The 22954-nt window shown below is 42.9% G+C and overlaps 2 protein-coding genes across 6 annotated transcripts in view; one reads left to right on the top strand and one right to left on the bottom strand.

Annotated features, from left to right (window-relative positions):
- The window catches only part of LOC138750504 (microtubule-actin cross-linking factor 1-like), a 32012-nt gene extending 30634 nt beyond the window's left edge, over window positions 1-1378 (bottom strand). For both annotated transcript variants that reach the window (XM_069912579.1, XM_069912580.1), the window contains exon 1: window positions 1020-1378. In XM_069912579.1, coding sequence (XP_069768680.1) covers window positions 1020-1217 — 198 coding nt within the window. In that variant the 5' untranslated portion in view covers window positions 1218-1378. The remainder of the gene's footprint in view (window positions 1-1019) is intronic.
- A 9172-nt stretch (window positions 1379-10550) lies between these two features.
- LOC138750506 (microtubule-actin cross-linking factor 1-like) overlaps window positions 10551-22954 on the top strand; it is a 28795-nt gene continuing 16391 nt past the window's right edge. For 2 of the 4 annotated variants that reach the window (XM_069912583.1, XM_069912581.1), the window contains exons 1-2: window positions 10551-10887; window positions 20677-20886. In XM_069912583.1, coding sequence (XP_069768684.1) covers window positions 10690-10887; window positions 20677-20886 — 408 coding nt within the window. In that variant the 5' untranslated portion in view covers window positions 10551-10689. Of the gene's footprint in view, window positions 10888-14131; window positions 14395-15604; window positions 15750-20676; window positions 20887-22954 lie in introns of those variants that run through there. The other 2 variants (XM_069912582.1, XM_069912584.1) reach the window with 2 other exon arrangements.

Genomic DNA, 22954 nt, shown 5'->3' with positions numbered 1-22954 from the left:
AGTGAACAGAACAAAAGAATCTGGAAAAAGCAAGGCAAAACACCTTTCAGGATTGGCCCAAGGCATTGCAACTGAACACATGGCACAGGGTCAATCCCCAGAGACATTCAGATTTCACACCTATACACTCAAGGCTGAGGTTTCTGACTTGAATTTGATGAAAGGCAAACCACAGATTCTTGGTGCATCTTTACGAAGAACACTCTTGTTTTGATTTCAGCCACAAAACCAGGACTCCAGTCTCTCATCTCATCTCATTCCAGGGCAGAAACCAAAGGAAAGGGCACATTCTTCTGGGGGTCCTTGGTTAATATTTACTCTTAAATCACCACGGCAGAAACACAGAACATAGAACACTGCAGCATAGTACAGGCCCTTCAGCCCTTGATGTTGTGCCAACCCATATATTCCTTCCTAAAAAAAGCACTAAACTCTCCCTACCCCAAAACAATAAAGAGTATTTAATTCCTGCCTTTGACAGCCAATTGTTCCCAGAAGAAATATTAAAAATAATTATACTTCAAATGTAACAACAGAAAATGTTGGAAATAGTCAGCAGGTTGGTCACCTCCTGACTTGCTGGGAGTTTCCAGCCTTTTCTGTTCTTATTGAAATATCCAGTAATTCCAGTTTTATCATTTACACTTTAAACCCTGGGGATCCTTTGTCCTGTGAAAGGAAAGAGAATGTTTTTCATTTTAATTTACAAAAATAAGACTATCTGGACCCATTTATTAAGTAGGAATGTATAAATTCCAAGTAGGATTCACTTGTTGAAGACCTTGTTTAAGTTTCAGAATAAATGAAGCACCCAATCTGTAGATGCTTTGGAAAAAGATAAGACAAAGCATAAATGATTTACTAACACTGAATTGGAGATAATTAGCTGCGAAACACCAAGCTCTCCTTATAGGATGAGTGTCTGATGTTTACGTGAGTAATGAACCTTGTGCACACAGTACAACTTATGTTCATTTCGACATTGCCTCATAGAAGGTTTCACACGTGACCGAGAGTACCTGCTGCGTGTTTTCTTCCCTGCGGTCGACATTGAAGTCTGACGATTCCACCGCAGCAACTCGGGAATGAAACCACCTGCCTCTGATCTTCTTGCAGCAGTTGCACGTCATTCTTTTCCGAGGAGTGAGGGATCTCCTACTCTGCTCCTCTTCCCCAGCCACTCGTGCCACTCGTAGACAGCACAAGGCATTGCCCATTCTCCTGCAAGTCACAGGCGAGGTGTTTCCAGTGACGTGTGATGTAGTAATTCAAATACGTCACCACCGTGAGCCTCACTTGGCCAAAAAGCCCTGGTATTCGGAAAAGACTGTGCCACGCGCTCGCACCACGTTCAACCCTCACAATGAACACGACTGCAGTCTCAGCAACTGGGTTTGCTGGCTGTGTGATGTCATCAATGGGTTCATTGTTACACAATAATACAGAAAGACAAGTGAAACCATGGCAATCTCCCAATATTTACTCTCTCCCTATGATGTCACAATGAGACCCCAACCCCCCACATTCTCGGAATGAATGTACTCAAGGGGCAGTTTATATTTGAGGGTCTCCCGCCAACCATTGTTGTCGCGGCAGCCAGGTGGACTCCTCTTGTCATTGCCCCTCCCTCCCAGGTAGTCTGCACCCACCTGGATCGGGTGCCGGGGGCTATGAGGAGATCGGGGAAGTGATTGATACCCTCCTCTATGAGGGACTGTGATAAGACCCGCCGTGCCCCCCAAAAACACCCCATTCTGGCCTGTCTGTAAGAAAAATGACACGTGGTGAATGTTATTGCAAATTGGACAAATTCACTCCCCTCCCCAACTCACTCTTGCTGTGGTCGTTTCCGATGTGGTTGAACCACTTCATTGGATTCCAGATGATGGAATGTTTATTTGACACCATTACATCTCCCAAAATCATTAAACTGCTCTGGGAGGGGAAAAAAAGTTTGGTATCAGAGATGATTTACTCTGGGAGAACATGGCACCATAAGAGTGACCCAACTTATCAAAGGCTTGTTTCATGGAGCTAGGATCGCAGATGTTTAATTCACATTAGGTAGATCAACAGGGGTTAGGAAATGGCCTTGTCTTTGTCACATTATGAAAGCTCCAAATCCCAGAATATTCCCTAACTAAAGTCACTTTTGGCAACAGTGCATTGAAAAGGTTTCTTTTGCCATGTCCAGACGTGTAAAACATCTGACATTTCCAATTTCGGATTTCAGATTTTTTGTCAGAGTTCATACATGACGTCACATCCATCCCTGAAATTGTTTTTGCTGTGGGCCATGCAGAATTAACCCTTCTTGGCAATGCCATATAAAGCTGACTCAACACTGAGATGTAAACAAATAAAGAAATTTAAACAAACCGACTGTACGATACAGAGAGAAAAACATCAATAAAGTGTAAAAGTACCCTCCTTACATAAGTCCCTGAACTGAGTTTGTTGTTGAGGAGTCTGATGGTAGCACCTGTTCCTGAACCTTATGGTGCGGGTCTTGTGGCACCGATATCTCTTTCCTGAGTGTGTGCTGCGTGGTGTGGATTCTTGAACATTGATGCTGCCTTCCGATGGCAGAGTTCCAGATGTTTTCGTTGGTGAGGAGGGTTTTGCCTGTGATGTCTTGGGCTGTGTCCACTTCCTTTCAGAGGGCTTTTCAGTCAAGGGTATTGATGTGCCTATACCCAACTGGGATGGAGCCGATCAGCACACTTTCTACCACACCTCCGTAGAAACTTGCCAGGGTTTCCGATGTCGTACCAAAGCTCCGCAAATCCCTGAGGAAGTACAGGTGTCGACGTCTTTTTTTCACAACGCCATTTGTGGTTGGGTCCAAGATAATGACTTTCAAGATCTGAAATTTGCTCACCCTCTTCACCACTAATCCCCTGATGATCACTGAACCATACAACTCTGGATTTCCCTTCCTGACATCCACAATCAGCTCCTTGGTTTTGGTGGCATTGAGTGGGAGTTGGTTGTTCATGCACCATTCAGCCAAGTTTTCATTCTCCCTTCTGTATGCTGTCTCATCGCCCCATTATATACAATCCACTACCATGGTAGCATCAGTTGCATTGGCTTTGTTGTACTGAGCCACGCAGTCATAAGTTTATAGAGAGAAAGCAGGGACTAAGAACACAGCCCTCTGGTACTGGTGGAGATTGTAGAGGAGATGTTCTTACTGATCCTCACTGATTGTGGACAGGAGGAGAGGGAAATTCAGCATCCAATTACACAGTGGGGTGTTGAGTCCCAAGGTCTTGGAGTTTGATGATCAATTTTGAGGGAATGATGGTGTTAAATGTCAAACTGTTGTCGATAAAAAGCATCCTGAAGTATGCATCTTTGCTGTCCAGGAGTTCCAGGGCTTTGTGTAGTGCCAGTGAGATGGCATCCACCATAGACCTACTGCTACGATTGCAAATTGGAACCGATCCATTTCACCGCTCAGAGAGGAGCTGATAGGCTTCAGCACCCAGCCTTTCCAAACAGCTCCTCACTTCTGACTGAGGTTCAAGGTTCAAGACTCCTTTTATTTTAGGCAGACGGAGAGTCACCACTTTGTCCAGCTCCCCTTGCAGAAATGAGGCCCCAGCAAGGAATGGTTGACAAGGCCAGTGCTCTAAGCACTGAGCTATTGGAGTAGGAAGGGAATCAAAACAACCTCTGTTCAGAGCCACGGTCTGTGAATTCTCCTCCTATGCTCCCTCAGCCTCTGCGGCTGCACAGTCTCCTGTTTAATTCATTGACAACATCGTGGCCCATCCCTTCGCAAGTGAACATGAACACGGTGTCTTGTCGCTCTTCTGCCCTCACGGAACTTTTTGTAGTCGTTGGCACATTGTGATGTTCCACTGCGAATCGCAGAACGCCATGCAGTGCGATTTTTTCGGTGAGGTCCCCCCAGTCAGTATGGTTGACATGGAATGACTGGAGATTGCACTTGATTACGTCTTTGTAGTGAAAACGTGGGCGGCCAACATTGCGGGGAGCATCTGGTAGCCCACCGTAGAGGACATCTTTGGGCAATCGGCCATCCTGCATACAGACAATGTGGCTAGCCCACCGCAGGCAGTGAGCGCGAATGATTGAGTAGAGGTCCGTACCTCCAGTCTTCTCCAGGACTTGGACGTTTGTGACTCTGTCGTGCCATGAGTAGCCTAGGATGGATCTGAGGCAGCAGAAATGGAATGCGTTAGGCAGTGTTCATGCTTTATGTATGTGACCCAGGGTTCAAGGCTGTAGAGAAGCATACTCAGCACGCAGGCCTCGTAGACTCGGATTTTCAACTTGGTGGAGAGGTGGCAGTTTTCCCACACATGGGCACGGAGACAGTGGATGCTTTTCCCAGGCTTGTGTCCAGTTCTGCATCAAGTGAGTTCGTTGTTGTCACAGTGAAGCCTCAGTAGCAGAATTTGTCTATGTTGGCGAGCACTGACCCATTGATCGTAACTGATGGAGTGTCGTGGGTTTGTTGGCTAAAGATGCCCGTCTTGCCCAGGCTCATTTTCCGACCAAATTCAGTGCAGGCAGATGCAAATGCATCACACAATACTTGCAGCTCTGGCTGGGAGTGAACCATGAAGGCAGCATCATCTGCATAGAGCAGTTCTCAAATCATAACTCTTCTGATTTATGTCCTGGCCCGGAGCCGTGACAGATTAAAAAGTTTTCTGGAGCTCCTTGTGTGCAGCGCTGTGCCTGAAGCTTCTGGAAAGGCATGGCGCAGAAGAGCAGAGATGAAAATGCCAAACAGAACTGGAGCGAGTACGCAACCCTGTTTTATGCTGCATTGGATTGGGAACTCTTCTGATCTCAAGCCATCGAATTGGGCAGTGGCCTCTATGATGTTGTGAAACTGGACGATGATGGACAGTAGTGTGTCAGGGCAGCCAAGATGTTTTAAGACATGGAATAGATGTGAGTCAAAGGCCTTGGTCAGGTCGATGAAGCACATATAGAGAGGTTTGCGTTGTTTAATGCATCTCTCTTGCAGTTGTTGGAAGTCGAAGGCCAAATCGATAGTTGATGGAGATGGCCGAAAGCCACATTGGCTTTCAGGCAGTATTCTGTTGGCGATGGTTGGCAGACGTGGGGGTGGGGGGGGGGGGGTTGAATGGGATTGCACAACAGAGTATGTTGTCTACAAGGCTGAGCAGTGAGATGCCATGGTAGTTACTGCAGTCTTGGTGGTCACCTTTGTTCTTGGAAAGGGTCACAATATTTGCGTCCCGCAGATCTTTAGGGATATAACGGTGGAGCCAACATGTTTTGAATAGTATTGTGAGCTCGGAGGTAAGTGCTTCGCCACCAATCTTCAAGATCTCAGAAGAGATACCATTGATTCCAGGTGATTTGTTATTTTTCATGCAATGGACTGCTTTTATGACATCGGTGATGGTAAATTCAGCATCTAGCTCCGCTAGGACAGGTAGTTGCGGCAGTGTGTTGTTGATGATGTCAGGGTCCACAACGATTGGTGTTATGTAACACAAGCTCCAGATCCAAACCTCCGACATGATCAGGAAGCCTTCAGCATCCGAGACCCTTCAGAAGCCCTTTTTGCCCTCAGCACCCTCTCGTATCCCATTTCCTACGGGGATTCCCATGAGCCAGTCTCCAGCAGCCCGCAGCCTGGGCGGTTCCCATGAACATAACTCATGTGCAGCCTGTGTGGCTCCTTTAGCCGCTGAACCCATTTCTGATCCACTGTTATGGTCACTGGCCGGTGGAATCATATCCCAAGCTTCACCTTCTTAACAGGGATGTTCTCTCCATTTCTGGTGCCCTGCTCCCCAGAGTATGCTGAGGGGGTGTAGGGCTTCCCATCGGTTGCAGGGTGGGAATATGATGATTGGGTGTAGGGCTTCCCATCAGTTGCAGGGTGGGAGTATGCTCAGAGGGTGTAGGGCTTCCCATTGGTTGCAGGGTGGGAGTATGCTGAGGGGGTGTAGGGCTTCCTGTCAGTTGCAGGGTGGGAGTATGCTGAGGGGGTGTAGGGCTTCCCATCGGTTGCAGGGTGGGAGTATGCTGAAGGAGTGTAGGGCTTCCCGTCAGTTGCAGGGTGGGAGTATGCTGAGGGGGTGTTCCCATCGGTTGCAGGATGGGAGCATGATGAGGGGGTGTGTAATGGAAGATTTAAACCATGTTTCTTACTTTTGCAGCCTTTGCTCCTGCAAGGCTGAGAACCTGCTTGTTGCATATGAATTAGTAGACATTATCTAAATTTACACTATGGGGCCCAGGGATGCATATGAATCAGTAGACATTATCCAACTTCCCTCATGAGGCCCAGAGATGCAGTTGTCTTTTGTTGGTCGCAGACTGTCAGGAGACCTTGAAGATAATTAAATCATTTATTCAAAGAGATAAGATCTGAAGTAAACAACTTTTGGGGTAATATAAGCCATGGTCCCACTGCTGAAGTTTGAGACTCTCCAAGAGGTGGCAACATCTCTCAGCAAGAAGAAGAACTTCAAGAATCCAGCTAACGTCCCGGTCGAGGGAGGTGGAGAAGCTGCTACCAGCGCCCCGACAACCTTCTACAAATGTGCAGTCGTTGCCTTGCTTCAGCAGTTGGGACCAGTCCAGGTGTTGATGTATAATTGGGAAGGGCTTGCATATTGTAGTGTGAATTCAGATTTAAATTTAGTAATAAAGCCTTGTATAAACTGAACTGCTCTCGGTGTGTGTGTGTCTATTTTCTTTCGGTAGCTCAAACACTGTGACCAATCTAAAACGAACAAAATGAGAGGTATAAGTTTACCCAAGACAGGGTGTAGGGCTTTCCGTCGGTTGCAGGGCGGGAGTATGCTGAGGGGGTGTAGGGCTTCCCGTCGGTTGCAGGGTGGGAGTATGCTGAGGGGGTGTAGGGCTTCATGTCAGTTGCAGGGTGGGAGTATGCCGAGAGGGTGTAGGGCTTCCCGTCAGTTGCAGGGTGGATGTATGCTGAGGGGGTGTAGGGCTTCCCATCGGTTGCAGGGTGGGAGTATGCTGAGGGGATGTAGGGCTTCCTGTCGGTTGCAAGGTGGGAGTATGCTGAGGGGGTGTAGGGATTCCTGTCGGTTGCAGGGTGGGAGGGGGTGTATGGTTTTCTGTACGAGTACTGGTTGTTGGGAGTGTATTGTTTGGCGGGGCCCTTTGGGGTGATGTGATGGTTGGCTGTCCTAGTGTCTGTTGCCTTCATGCTGATCCATAGGGGACTGTGAGTCTCCCACATTGTCCACGATTGCAACCGGTGCGAAGTCCCTGGTGGCCACCGAGTCTTCCCGTCCGTCCCTGAATGTGACAAATGCATAGTGGGGATTCGACCTGGCTCAACTCCACTGGGTCCACCCGTGGGTCCATTTTGTGGGGCTGGGCAGTGCTTCCAGAGGAGTGCTGGTCCCAGTGTCATCAACCATCTAGGCAGCACTGTGCCTGTCGCGGCTTTCCTCATAAAGGAAAACATATGGTCATGTGGTGTTGTGTTAGTGGTGGTACACAATAACGAGCGTATAGAATGTAAAGCCTCTGGTAACACATCTTGCCATCTTGTCACGAGTAGGTCTTTTGCCTTTCAGATCAACAGGATGGTTTTCCAGAGAGAGGCATTTTCCCTTTCTACTTGCCCATTTCCCCTGGAACTGTAGCTTGCGGTGCAGTTGGTGGCAAAACCTCTGTCCTGTAGGTATTGGGTCGACTTCGGCATTCATAAAGCGGAACCCCTCTTTGTGTACATAGCTGGAGTACTCACACATGCTGAAAATGGATTGCAGGCACTTTACTACTGTGGCTGCCGATACGTGGGGACATGGGATTCCAAAAGATCAGTGGGAGTATTCGTCTATGGCATTAAGGAAATAGACATTCCTGTCGTAGGAAGGGTGCGGGCCTTTAAAGACAAGGCTGAGGTGCTCAAAAGATCTAGTAGCTTTCATAAGTGTAGCTTTATCCGGCCAGTACAATTGTAGTTTGCATTCCGCACAGATGGGACAGCCCTTGTTTACTGTCCTTACTTCCTCTCCCGAGAATGGGAGATTTTGGGTCCTTATGAAGTGAAACAGTCTAGTGACTCCCGGGTGGCCCAGCTCATTGTGCAAGCTCTGCAGTTGGGACATGTGGTTGAGGGCCTCACAGTTGTCCCTGGACAGTGTATCTGAGGGCTCATTGAGCCTCCCTGGATGGTAAAGAATGTCGTAATTATATGTAGTCAATTCTATCCTCCAGCACAAGATTTTATTGTTTTTTTATCTTCTCCTGTTCTGGTTGGCGAACGTAAAAGCCATAGATCATTGGTCCTGACAAGGTTTCCATGCCAGATAATCTCTCCAGTGCCTTACTGCTTCCACAATGGCTTGAGCTTCCTTTTCCACTGCTGAGTCTCTCACCTCTGACCACTGTAGGGTCCATGAGAAAAAGGCTACCGGTCGCCCCTCCTGGTTCAGTGTAGGAGCTAGCGCTACATCTGATACATCGGTCTCCTCTTGGAATGGGATCGTCTCATCTATGGATGGCAGGATTGCTTTTGCAGTCAGGTCCTTAATATCTGTGAAGGCTTTGACAGCTGCTGGGCAGGTTGGGAACCGGAGGCTTTTATCAGTGGGCAAGCCCTGTCCTCATAGTTGGGGACCCACTGTGCATAATATGCAAAATGTCCCAAATATCTCTTTAAGGTTTTCTGTTAGTGTGGGACTGGGAGGTCTGGGAGCAGGTGCATGCGGACAGGGTCTGGGCTGATTTTCCCCGTTCTGTACCACATATCCCAGGATGGCCAGTTACCTAGTGCTAAAGACACACTTGTCCCTATTATACATTAGATTGTGTTCCTCTGCTGCCTGAAAACAAATGGAAGGTTAATGTCATGGTCAGATTGTGAGTGGACACCTACCAACTGATCCCTTCGCCATGCGGACACTCGGTCCTGGGCAAGCGTGTGCACCCTGTGGGAAATTGGGGTTGGCTAGGGGTGTCTCAGAGTTAGCAACCCATCCAGGAGATGCTGGTAGTAGATCATGATCAGGAGGGCGACTTGTCGTACGCCTTCTGCCCGTGCTTGTCGCGATCCTTAATTGTAAGTCAGAAACCCAGGTGGTTGCACGGCCAATCCCGGTTCCGTTGAATTAACTAACAGGCGGAGCTGTATATATATATATATATATATATTAGTCTATTAAATTGTGACTAACATCAACCACATTAGACAGAGTCCAAGTTAAATGCTAGTTTTAATAGACAAGTATATAAAGCAAGTTCTTGCCTCTGTGCAAGCCCAGGTCAGAATGGAGGAGCCTAGGATTGGTCGGCTTTATATATGAGGTTGTCAGGTGGTGGTGCTGGTGACCTAGAGGAGTAATAGCATATCACCACAGTATATTCTCCACTTATATAAATGCAGAACATTTATAAAGAAGGGCAAGACAGGTCAGGTGCCTATTCTTTGAAGGTGAAAATAATGATGTCATTAGAACATAGAACACTACAGCACAGTAGAGGCCCTTATGCCCTTAATGTTGTGCAGACCCATATATTCGTTCCAAACTAAAATACTAAAGTCTTCCTGCCTTGTGACCCTCTATTATTCGCTAATCTAGGTGCCAGTCTAAGGGTCTCTTAAATGCCCATAGAGGGGAGGCAGCACCCATTTTGGGAATCACTATGCGATGTTAACTTTTGGTTTACGGTATCTTGACCTTTTCTCCAGCACGGTGAAGGATGTGAATGTGTCGTAACGGCTCTTTGTCACAGAATTTACTATCTTCCATTCATCTTCACGTCCAACCCAAAACTGTACTCTCCGAATGTGATCTTCCCAGCAAGAAGCCAGTGCAATCCACTGGTGTTCCATAAATGAAAGAGAGGTATTTCAGCCCCTGAATGCTGCTGTCCTGGTCAACCTGCCCGAAGGGCAGTGCCCACAGAACACCTGTGTAGGATTCCACTATTGTCCTGGGAGTTGGGGCTTAATGGGTTAGAGAAGAACACATTGTCGATGTTGACCACGGCATACCAGGGTTTGTTGCCCCTGCCCGTGATATCCTCCACCAATTTAACCACATCGAAAACGACCGCAGCAAGAGTGAGTAGGGGGGGGTGGGGGTGGGGGGGTGGGGAGTGAATTTGTCCAATTTACAGTATCATACACCACGTGCCATTTTTATTACAGACAGGCCAGATTGGGCTGTCTTATCACACCCCCTCATAGAGGAGGGTATCAATCACTTCCCCGATCTCCTTATAGCCCCCTGGCACCCGATCCAGGTGGGTGCAGACTACCTGGGAGGGAGGGGCAATGACAAGAGGAGTCCACCTGGCTGCCCCGACAACAATGGTTGGCGGGAGACCCTCAAATATAAACTGCCCCTTGAGTACATTCATTCCGAGAATGTGGGGGGGGGTTGGGGTCTCATTGTGACATCATAGGGAGAGAGTAAATATTGGGAGATTGCCATGGTTTCACTTGTCTTTCTGTATTATTGTGTAACAATAAACCCATTGATGACATCACACAGCCAGCAAACCCAGTTGCTGAGACTGCAGTCGTGTCCATTGTGAGGGTTGAACGTGGTGCGAGCGCGTGGCACAGTCTTTGCCGAATACCAGGGCTTTTTGGCCAAGTGAGGCTCACGGTGGTGACGTATTTGAATTACTACATCACACGTCACTGGAAACACCTCGCGTGTGACTTGCAGGAGAATGGGCAATGCCTTGGGCTGTCTACGAGTGGCACGAGTGGCTGGGGAAGAGGAGCAGAGTAGGAGATCCCTCACTCCTCGGAAAAGAATGACGTGCAACTGCTGCAAGAAGATCAGAGGCAGGTGGTTTCATTCCCGAGTTGCTGCGGAGGAATCGTCAGACTTCAATGTCGACCGCAGGGAAGAAAACACGCAGCAGGTACTCTCGGTCACGTGTGAAACCTTCTATGAGGCAATGTCGAAATGAACATAAGTTGTACTGTGTGCACAAGGTTCATTACTCACGTAAACATCAGACACTCATCCTATAAGGAGAGTTTGGTGTTTCGCAGCTAATTATCTCCAATTCAGTGTTGGTAAATCAGTTATGCTTTGTCTTATCTTTTTCCAAAGCATCTACAGATTGGGTGCTTCATTTATTCTGAAACTTAAACAAGGTCATCAACAAGTGAATCCTACTTGGAATTTATACATTCCTACTTAATAAATGGGTCCAGATAGTCTTATTTTTGTAAATTAAAATGAAAAACATTCTCTTTCCTTTCACAGCACAAAGGATCCCCAAGCTTTAAAGTGTAAATGATAAAACTGGAATTACTGGATATTTCAATAAGAACAGAAAAGGCTGGAAACTCCCAGCAAGTCAGGAGGTGACCAACCTGCTGACTATTTCCAACATTTTCTGTTGTTACATTCGAAGTATAATTATTTTTAATATTTCTTCTGGGAACAATTGGCTGTCAAAGGCAGGAATTAAATTCTCTTTATTGTTTTGGAGTAGGGAGAGTTTAGTGCTTTTTTTAGGAAGGAATATATGGGTTGGCACAACATCAAGGGCTGAAGGGCCTGTACTATGCTGCAGTGTTCTATGTTCTGTGTTTCTGCCATGGTGATTTAAGAGTAAATATTAACCAAGGACCCCCAGAAGAATGTGCCCTTTCCTTTGGTTTCTGCCCTGGAAGAAAGACTGATGAAAGACCGGAGTCCTTGTTTTCTGGCTGAAATCAAAACAAGAGTGTTCTTCGTAAAGATGCACCAAGAATCTGTGGTTTGCCTTTCATCAAATTCAAGTCAGAAACCTCAGCCTTGAGTGTATAGGTGTAAAATCTGAATGTCTCTGGGGATTGACCCTGTGCCATGTGTTCAGTTGCAATGCCTTCAGCAACCCTTGAACCAATGTTCATTGGGCCAATCCTGAAAGGTGTTTTGCCTTGCTTTTTCCAGATACTTTTGTTCTGTTCACTGCCATGGTTCACATGATGAAGATAATGCTTTGCAGTGGATTTGAAAATAGTCATTAAGTTTTAACTGTGACTTTTACCTGCAAGACCACATGCTTGTTCTTGGTAAAATGTTTTTATTGAGTTTAACATATAAGCATACATACAGAAATCTGAAAACCACGTGACAATTCATTCCATTATGAGTAAGGACACGCGAAGAAAACAAAGTTAATGAAACTACATTCACGATGACTTGTTAACCTCCAAAACAATTACACTCCAACTCCAATCATCCAAAATCAGATTCGCTGAAATCCTCATTTATCCAAAAGTTTACAAAAATTCAAATAAATGAAGATATCCAAAACAAATCAGGAATCTGCATTTATCTGAAATATTTTTCAGAGACAAACTAACCTCTCAGGTTGAAAAAAAAATTATTGCACGTGAAATTAGAACATCGATTGTTCTCGTTTCAGGTAACTCCCTCCCCTCTCTTTTTCTATTCCTTCTTTACCTTCCCCTATTGACTTTTCTCTCCAACTCTCCCATCAAACTGCACACCACTCACTCCCAGCAAGTGGTTGGAAGAATCCCTTGTCCTGCCGTCGTCCAGGAGAGCGGCCTCTCGGCAGCAGCCGGTTGGTCACAGCCCTTTCAGATAATCGGAGTTGTAATGTAATAAGAAATAATCTATATGGTGAACCCATTTATTGAAATAAATTGTACAAAACAAAAGAATAAAAAGAAAAAGAAAACAACTCGAAAAATTAAATCTAAAAAATACATCTAATCTAATGCCTCTCTCTAATCAAGGTTACCTTGCAGACAGAGTAAAATGGGGATTTTTGTTTAAGGTATTGGAAAAATTTAAATTTGGGCCACTCTTTATTGGTTGGGTGAAGGCCTTATATAAAAATCCATTGGCTAGAGTGGTGACAAATGGACAAGTATCTTCTTCCTTTATATTATCTAGATCAACTTGACAGGGTGTCCTTTGTCACCGGCTTTATTTGCTTTGGTTATTGAACCGTTAGCGCAAATGATTAGACAAGATGGTGATATTAAAGATATTAAGGCAAATGAGGAAGAGTATAAAATGAATTTATTTGCCGATGATGCTTTGATATATTTAACAAATCCTACGCAATCGTTAGGAAGGTTACATTATCAGGATATAAGGTTAATTGGGATAAGAGTGAAATGATGCCTTTGACAAGAATGGATTTTGCAAACTGCAGATATTGTTACATTTAAGCGGTTGGATAAAATTAAGTATTTTGGGATAAATGTAGATGATAATTATAATCATTTATATGAGTTGAATTATAGACTATTATAGCATAAAATTAAATTAGATTTAAATAGGTGGAAAGATTTACTGATAACTTTAATAGGGCGATGTGGCGGCGCAGTCTCCCATGGTGTATAACGCCACATGGCGGAGCAGCCATGGGAAGATGGCGCTGTCAAGGTTTTCTCCCTGCCTCAAGTCACCTGCCCAGCGCACGCCTGGGGCAGCGATTCTGATATCACAATGCACGAGGTGACTGAGCTTAGGCTGCCCTTAAGCGGGCGCGGGCTGAATTTGAATAAAAACGTCATTAATGGCTTTCAATGTGGTGGCTGAGTCTTTCTTGGTTGTGTCCATCACGACAGTGTTTTAAAATGAATGTTTTCCCCCGTATTCAGTATTTTTGTCAATCAATTACATGTGGGATTCCTATAAGGTTTTAAGGATTTCCATGTGCTGGGAAGATCTTTATTATGAAAAGGTAAATTGGCAAGAGTATCTATACAAAAATTGACTTGGAGTTTTATAATTACCACATTTTCAGGATTATTATGAAGCGGCACAATTCAAGTTTATTAATAGAATGGTTGGATCACATGAATCTTTACGTTGGGCTAAAATCCAAATGGCTCAGCTTCATGAACAAAGAATGATACAGTTTATTTATAAATGGAATGCTCAACTTTTCCAAAATTATCCTTTACCGGTGTTAAAACATTTCATGGAAATATGGTATCGGACCAACGTTGCTATTGGTGCTGAGGGCAAAATTTTGGCTAAAACCCTTTGTATTAAAATAAGCTTTGTATAAAAATAAATCACGTATTCCTGAATATTTGGGAAAGGAAAGGTATTATCTTGGCCGAAGATTGTTATGAAGCTGGAAATTTTGTTTCATATCAATGATGGAATGAAAAATATGGATCAGGTCCATGCTTAGTTACCAACTTTGTTACTAGATAATTTTGGACACAGTTTGAGATTACCTCGAAGGAAGAGATTTGAATGTTCAATTATTGAAGGAGGGGAAAGGGGATTGATTACACAAATGTATGCTTTATTACAAAATAAGATGCCTAAGTCGGATATTTATAAAGTGAGAAGTAAAAGGAAGAAGGATCTGTCGGTTTTAATTTCTCAGGATGATTGGATGACATTATGTGAGGACAGTGTGACTAAGCCAGTAAACGTAAGATAAAGATTCGTTCATTATAATTTTATTCATCAACTTTACTTAACACCTGAGAAGTTGAAGAGGTATAGATTTATCTCTTTGGATATGTGTTTTCAATGTGGGGAATAGATAGGGTCTTTTTTACATTCAGTATGGTTAGGTGATCAGGTGAAACCCTTTCTGAATGGAATTATGGAATTTTTATTGGGACATATGAAGTAAAATGGTTTGGAAATGAAATTGGATACATTTCAAATTGCATTTATTCAGTTGGAATAGGCAGTAGCGAGAAAATGTAAAGCTATAACCTGGAAAGATGAAATTGAATTAAGTATTCAGAGATGGCACATGGACTTGCAATCATGTATTCCATTGGAAAAGATAACTTATAATTTACGCCATCCGTCTACCATTTTTGTTAATGTGCGGGTCCCTCTGTGAAATGTATGGGTCTAAATATGTCATGGTTGATTGGTGACATCAAACCCGACTATGATGGTTTGTTTCTTTAGTTTGAGGTTGTAGAGGATGGGAGGGAGCTAAGAGAGGGGGTGGGAGGGGGGTATATATGGGGGAAATTTTTGTATGTTAATATGATGTATTTTATTGTGGATTTTGAATTTGATTTTAAATAAAGTATACAAAAAGAAGGTTACTTTGTAGACCACATGCTAATAGTTCCTTTCATTGTTGTTCAATAACATCTGATCCTTTCCTGCTTCTAAACTGTATTTCTGTGAAATCTCCACACAGTGGCTTCACTGTGTATTTCCGGCACTACCTGATCCAATGCACTAATTGATAAGGTGGTGTCTGCAACCTATCTTAAGGAAGGCTGAGACGACCACAGATCGCTAGTGATTGTTGTTTACTTTCAAGCAAAGTTGGCTCGGCCAAGGGTTCTTCTCAGATCTCTGAATGTGCAGTGTGACAAGAGTTTTAGAGGTAGCTTGGAATGAATTACTCGAGCAGCTTCCACACACACACATTTGAAAACCCAGAATTTTAGCAGGATTATTGCATCCTGCTTTTTGCAAAGGAGCAACAAAGTATCCACATACAGCTTGCCTAGGAGAGCATGTGGCGTTAGCAAGCAGAGTTAGAACAGCTTTGCTCTCAGAGAGGGAGGGAGTGAGAGAGAAGGAGTCAGAGAAATCTGTTCCAGAGGGACAAGCTGCCAAACTTTGGAAGGCTGCCTGGTCAAAGGAGAAGACTGGTGGTCTGAAAGATGACCTGAAAGAAAAAGGATCATCCGGAGAACCCTGAAGGGGGCAAGTTCTGTCAGAAAGACTAATTAAGAAGAAATCAGTTGCAGATGCTCTGGAAATGGAATCTCTCTCTCTGAAAACCAGCAAGAGCCCTTCTGAGTGGTAACCATTTGTCTGTTAAACACCAAAGCTTGGTGAACTTTGTTAATGCTAATGTATGAGCACTGTTGCAAGAATTGCCTGCAACCAGGACTGTGATCCAAAGAACTTTTCTAATCTTCAATACACATTACACTCACCTGCACTTAGTATTTGAGGGCGGATTAAGTGGGTTAGGTAGGTTAAGTAATAAGTTAAAGTTCAATTCTGTTTTCATGTTCAAATAAAATTCTAAACTACTTTTGTTTAAATAACCCTGTGTTGTCGTGCATATCTATTGCTACTGGTTTTTGGGGTCATCTGGACTCCGTAACATTTTATGGGGGCTCATCCTTTAGGATTTGAACATTGCAGTTTCATGATTTATTAGTTGATTGGGATGTTTTTGCAGGCTATTTTTACAAGCTAACAGAAAGCTTGTGTCTGGAAAAACTGCAGCAATGGATGTTGATACATTTTTGTTACAACCATCACCTGCAGAACTGCAGAAGGTGAGAAAATAGGAACTGATGGCTATTTCTGAGGCATTGAAAATTGTTGAAGTTAAACATTGGATGAGAAAAGTACAAACGTAGAGGATTATAATAGTGAAATATTACATGTGAAGGAAAATTTGTTGAGGAAGACTCACAAAAGGACATTCCAGAATAATAGGCATTTTCAGAGAGCTCATGTGGACCAGATTAATAAACCTGTTCATAAGGTTAGGATGGAGCAGGATAGTAGGGCTGAAATAAAGTCTGGAGAAAATGTTCAGAAAAAAGATGAAGGAAAGGTAGGAAAGGACAGAACTTCTGTATTTATATGCCATTTGTGTAAGAAAGCTGGTCGTGTGACTGTCTAGTCTTGAAACAGAAAAGGTAAAAACAGGTTTAACCAGAACCATGTATACAGAAACAGTGGAATTTAAGGAGAGCAGAGGTGCATAACCTGATCAGTAGGTCATGGATGTTTTCAAGCCTTTTGTGTCAGAGGGCTTTGTCTCAATGAAGGAGGGAGAACCACAGGTTCCAGTTAACATTCTTAGAGATACTGAGGCTGCTCAGTCATTGTTGTTAGAAACCGTTTTAACTGTGGATCAAAGGACAGACACAGAGGAGACAACTTTGATTAAAGGTGTTGGAGATGAGGTAGGGTCAATATTGCTTCACAAGGTTGTGCTAAATTCAGAATTAGTCAAAGGAACTGTTGTAATAGGAGTTACCCATGCAAGGTGTCTCGTTTTTGCTGGGGAATGATTTGTCAGAGAATAAAGTTGGGTCAGTTTTAAGATTGACAAATTGGCCTAGTAAGGATGTGGTTAGAGAGGATGGTGAGATATATCCTGCATGTGCGGTAACTAGGTCTGTGACTAAGAAAATGATGACAGCTGAAGATGATCCAGATGGGGGGAGTCACGTGATGGAGTAGTGGCCGGTCAGGGAATTCCAGCCCTCTCCGGAAAAGTTAAAAAACGCACAAAACACAAAGGTACAAGATTAAAATTTAAAACAAAGTAAAAGTAAATGTGAGAAGAAAATGGCAGCGAAGAGAGAAAAGTCGAAAACAACGGGAAGAAGAGAAGAAGAAAAAACATCGGAAGAAGAAGGTGAAGGCCTTACCTGTCCGAGGAGGCCCGCCGCGGAGAGAGAAGCCCGCTCCCTCAGGTCAGTGGAAGTCCCGGGCTCGGGACTACAAAAATGGCTCGCAGAGCCGAGTAAAAGTGCGCAACCGCGCAAGAAAAAAAACACACTGACGGGAGGGGGAAACAGCTGCGGAGTCGATCTCCACAGCTGAGAGAGACACCTGCAGCACAGCAGCTGGTGCAGAACAGAGACAATAACGACAACAAGAAAGAAGAAGGTAAAAAGAAAAGAAGGAAACAACAGATGGTCAATCCAGAGGAAGAAGAAGAAGAACAGAAAGAAGTGGAAGAAGAAGAGAAAGGCAAGACAATGGATGTATCTTTTTTCAAAGAATATATGGAATCAGTGAAAGAATGGCAATTACAAGAATTTAATGAGATAAAAAGAAGAATTAAGAATGCAGAAGAAAAAATGAATAAAATAGAAATGGTCATATCAGAGATAGGAAAAAGAGTGGAGAATGTGGAAGAACGAGAAATAATCGTAGAAATGGAAGTAGAGGACAAAAGGGAAATTAGAAGAATCTAATAAAAAAGTTAAAGAGGCACGTGAGCTGTTAGCTCAGAAGACAGATATAATAGAAAACTACATTAGAAGAAATAATATAAAGATAGTGGGCCTTAAGGAAGATGAAGAAGGCAAGAATATGAGAGAATTTATAAAAGATTGGATCCCCAGGGTCCTAGGATGTGTGTGTGTGTATACATGAATGTATACGTATTTAGAGGAAAATATATAGAGTATAGATAAGAATTAATAAGGGAATGAAAGGGAATAGAGGGAATACGGAGGGAATTAAAAGAGTGACCTTTGTTACATATGAAAATTGAAATCTTTTCCGGGGGGGCTGGGTGGGGATGAGTTACGGTCACTGCAAAATCAGTTGACATTTGCGAGTGAATTCGCAAATCCAAATGGAGAGGGGAGATATGTTTGCCCAACAAGAGATAAAGGGCAACTCAGGAGGGGGAGGGGAGAATGGGGTTAAAGAAGTTTTAAATAGGAGAATAAGGAAAATGTTTGATGTTTTAGAAATGTTGTCTTATAAAGTGTTCAAAACAAGAAAACAGAAATGGATAAGAAGGAAAGGTGATGATGGAGAAACGGAAAGGGAAGATAAACAAAGTTTGAAATGGCTACGTTGAACTATATGACTTTAAATATTAACGGAATACATAACCAAATCAAAAGGAAGAAACTGCTAAATTTACTGAAAAAATTAAAAATTGATATAACATTTGTGCAAGAAACACATTTAACTGAATTGGAGCACACGAAATTAAAGAGAGATTGGGTAGGACATGTAACAGCAGCGTCATATAATTCAAAAGCAAGAGGAGTAGCTATATTAATCAGTAAAAATGTACCAATTAAAATAGAAGAGGAAATAATAGATCCAGCAGGGAGATATGTAATGATAAAATGTCAGATATATTTGGAGTTTTGGTATCTACTCAATGTATATTCACCTAACGAAGAAGATCAAAAGTTTATGCAAGATATTTTTTTGAAGATAGCAGATACGCAAGGGAACATATTAATAGGAGGGGATTTCAACCTTAATTTGGATTCAAATATGGATAAAACTGGGAAAAAAATTAACAGAAAGAACAAAGTAACCAAATTTATAATTAAATCGATGCAAGAAATGCAACTTTTGGATATATGGAGGAAACAACACCCAAAGGAAAAGGAATATTCATATTATTCGGGTAGACATAAAACATACTCAAGAATAGACCTATTTCTGTTATCAGCTCGTATGCAAGATAGAGTAAGAAAAACAGAATATAAAGCTAGAATATTATCGGACCATTCACCCTTGATATTGACAACAGAGTTAGAGGACATCCCTCCAAGAATGTATAGATGGAAATTAAACTCCATGCTACTTAAAAGGCAGGATTTTAGAGAATTCATTGAAAGACAAATTAAAATGTACTTTGAAATAAATACGGAATCAGTGAAAGATAAGTTTATACTATGGGATGCAATGAAAGCGTTCATTAGAGGGCAAATAATAAGTTATGTAACCAAGATGAAGAAGGACTATAATCAGGAAACAGAGCAGTTGGAAAGGGAAATAGTAAATATAGAAAAAGAATTAGCAATGAAGGAAGATACTACTAAAAGAAGAGAATTGGCAGATCAAAAAATAAAATATGAAACACTACAAACATATAAGGTGGAGAAGAACATAATGAAGACAAAACAGAAATATTATGAACTAAGGGAAAAATCGCACAAAATTCTAGCATAGCAGCTTAAGACAGAACAAGCTAAGAAAATTGTATTGGCATCAAGGAAAAAAGACAAACAAATCACATATAATCCAAAAGAAATTAAGGAAAACTTTAGAGAATTTTATGAACAATTATACCAAACTAAAAACGAAGGGAAAGAAGGCAAAATAGATGAATTTTTAACTAAAATTGAACTACCAAAATCACAAATAGAGGAATAAAATAAATTAACAGAACCATTTGAAATAGTAGAAATACAAGAGATAATAAAAAAAAAACTACCAAATAATAAAACACCAGGAGAGGATGAATTCCCAATAGAATTCTATAAAACATTTAAAGATTTATTAATTCCTCCCCTCCTGGAAGTAATCAACCAGATTGACAAAACACAAAGCTTACCAGATTCATGTAAAACAGCAATAATTACAGTAATACCAAAGCAAGGGAAAGATCCACTCGCACCAGCATCATATAGACCAATATCATTACTTAACACAGATTATAAGATAATAGCTAAACTATTAGCAAACAGATTAGCAGATTATGTACCTAAAATGGTAAATCTAGACCAAACTGGATTTATTAAAAAAAGACGCACAACAGACAATATTTGTAAATTTATTAACTTAATTCTTGCAGTAGAAGGGAGTAAAGCGCCAACAGTAGCAGTTGCTTTAGACGCAGAGAAGGCCTTTGAAATGAAAGGGGAGGGATTAGACGAAGGGGCCCGAGAAATGAAGGCAGTGTTAGGGAGACATGAGCAGGGAAATGATGAAGCGGAATTCCGTCGATGCCCGTGTGTGTGTGTATAGGAGGCTGGTCTTTAGTATTTTCCATCCTTTTCGTATTGATCGAAGACTGGGCAAGACCACGTGTTGCCCATGTGCATATTCCGATGAAATGGTGTGGAATGGCCCCTGTTTATAAACAGGCATCTTCCACTCAAGTGGTTTCACATCCTCCTCAATCCCAAGGGTTTGCAAATAGATGAGGGAATATGGAATTGCTGCCAGGAAAGTACAACACGTCTTCAAACTAACAGGATTTTGCAATTTGTAGGAAACAACAGAAGATCACCTACAAAAACATAAGAAGACAGTAGGTGATCTTCTGAAATGGTTGGCAGTCGAGGGTCACTATGGAGTTCATATCACCGAAGACGAATTCTACGCATTAGGTGATGGTTTCCAGATGGAGGAAGAGGACGATGCGATGGGGTCATTTGCTGAGATGGGCGAAAGACTGAATGACCACCAGCAAGGCCTGAAGGTATGAACACTTCCAGGTGTTTTGGATAAGTGTATATTCGAACAATTGTAAAAATATTTTGGATTGGACTTTTCATCAGAACCTCTGATCAGTACAGATTTGATGAAAGGCGACTAAATAAATTTCACTTAAATAATGACTAACACAATTTCTAAATAATGTTGAATTGAATTTTGACGATCCTCTCCCAATCCTATTCAAAGATCTAGCAGATCCTCTTTCTAACTCAGTCCTACTTTCTGTTCTTTGCTCTGGCCCAGTCACGCAAGTGATGAGAGATGACGGGAATATGATTAACTCACTAGTGAAGGGGCAGTGATTGACGATGGTCACAGAGGCCCTTCACTAACAATCTCACCATGGCAGCTTCTTAACAAAAACTCTTCACCTCAGTAATGCTGTATTCTCAGATAATGTGGATCTTGATGTTGTAAAGGGAAGAACCTCCTCCCCTATTTTGATAACTCCAGCACCCACTCATGTGATTAACTCTTTATAACCCATTGAATGGGCCATGCAAGCTATTCACAACCAAAAGGGTTGAGGAAGCATACACCACCGGAATGAATTCTGGCGTAGCAACGTCACTGTTCGTCCACTCAACCAGGCCAGATCCTTGTGCAGATCTAGGGATTGGTTTGGAAAAGAGAGTGAGTAAGGCTACACCCCCTCACTACCACAATTTTCCTGTTGTTGAGGCAACTGTTGGTGACAGCAGGAGCAGAAAGATTCATCCCATGTTTCTCCAGGGGCTCCCTCAATTCTGATGTGTGGTAGCACCATTGTGCTAAATGGGATAGATTCAGAATAAATTGACAGCTGGAATCACAGTGGCCAAAAGGTACGATGGGCCTTTCACATTTGCAGCAGGAAAGTGTTACTTACCATCGTTAGTTCTCCCATTACAACCAAGACAAGTCATCACCATGGTTTAATAGGGAATGCAGATGCACATGAGGTGCCAGACTGATAATCTTACAACACTGGACAGTGGGCAGGCAATGCAGAAAAAAAAATAACATTCCAAAGACAGAATTAACCGCTGATGAAATTTGAGCTCTGTCGTCCTTCCGGCTGGGTCATGAACAGTAAACAGGAAAAGAGGGACCAAGGGTCTCCTCATTCTCAGTGGTGGTAGGCCTCAGCTTCTGAATAACAATGTTGGGGTTAAGACACTTTCTAGCATGTTCCATCAGGTTCTTCCGACACCATCACAGAAATCACTTTCACCCTATTTGATTTACTTAGGAACACCAAGTGCAGCAGACAAATAGGACCAGACTTCATCACATTCGAAGTACTGGAGAAGTTCAGTCTAGATTTTTTTGCACCTCTTGTCACAGTTGATCCACTGACATCCTTCTGACAAAGTGGCAAATTCTTCAGGTATCTGGTCCATCTACCAAAAGCAGGACAAAGCCATACTTTATTTAATCAGCTGCCCGATGGAAAGTGTGTCGCACACACTGTGACATAAAGTGGCATTGTTCACCAATAACCTGCATAATGGTACTTCAATTGGGTTTTGTCACATGACTCCAGGTCTCCTTCTCACTGTGGTCCTAACATGGACCAGCCACTTTGAGTACTGTGATAACTAAAACAGATCAGAGGCTACCTGTCAAGCAGTAGGTGGCGAACCTTTGCTCCGCACTTGACTGGATGAGCACAATTCCCAAAGGGCCCAAGGACCTCAACAGCAGAGCAAAGCAGTTGGCTTGATTAGCCCTCCATTCATTCTCTCCACTGAGGTAGTCCTGTATTCTATCAACGGAGTGAACGACATCTACTCGACTCCAAGAATATGTCCAAAGAGGAGCCTTCTGACATGGAGAGGGACGTGCATTAGGTCCGTAGGAACATTACTACCTGCTGATTCCCCTCCACACTCCTCTCCCTTCTAACTGGGAAAGATATTGCCGTTCGTTCAGTTTGGGCCCTGGCAGGGACACCTGCATCTTGAAGCACTAATGTGAAAATGATAATTACCCAGAATGTTTTCACTAAAATGGGGATAGATTTTCACGTTTGTCATTCCTTAATATGCAGTGCTCAAGTCAGATTTTCA

Source organism: Narcine bancroftii, unplaced genomic scaffold (genome assembly GCF_036971445.1).
Source record: "Narcine bancroftii isolate sNarBan1 unplaced genomic scaffold, sNarBan1.hap1 Scaffold_157, whole genome shotgun sequence".
NCBI classification, from domain to species: domain Eukaryota; kingdom Metazoa; phylum Chordata; class Chondrichthyes; order Torpediniformes; family Narcinidae; genus Narcine; species Narcine bancroftii.
The sequence above is the reverse complement of the archived record's forward strand: the minus strand, read 5'-3'. Positions and strand labels throughout refer to the sequence as shown.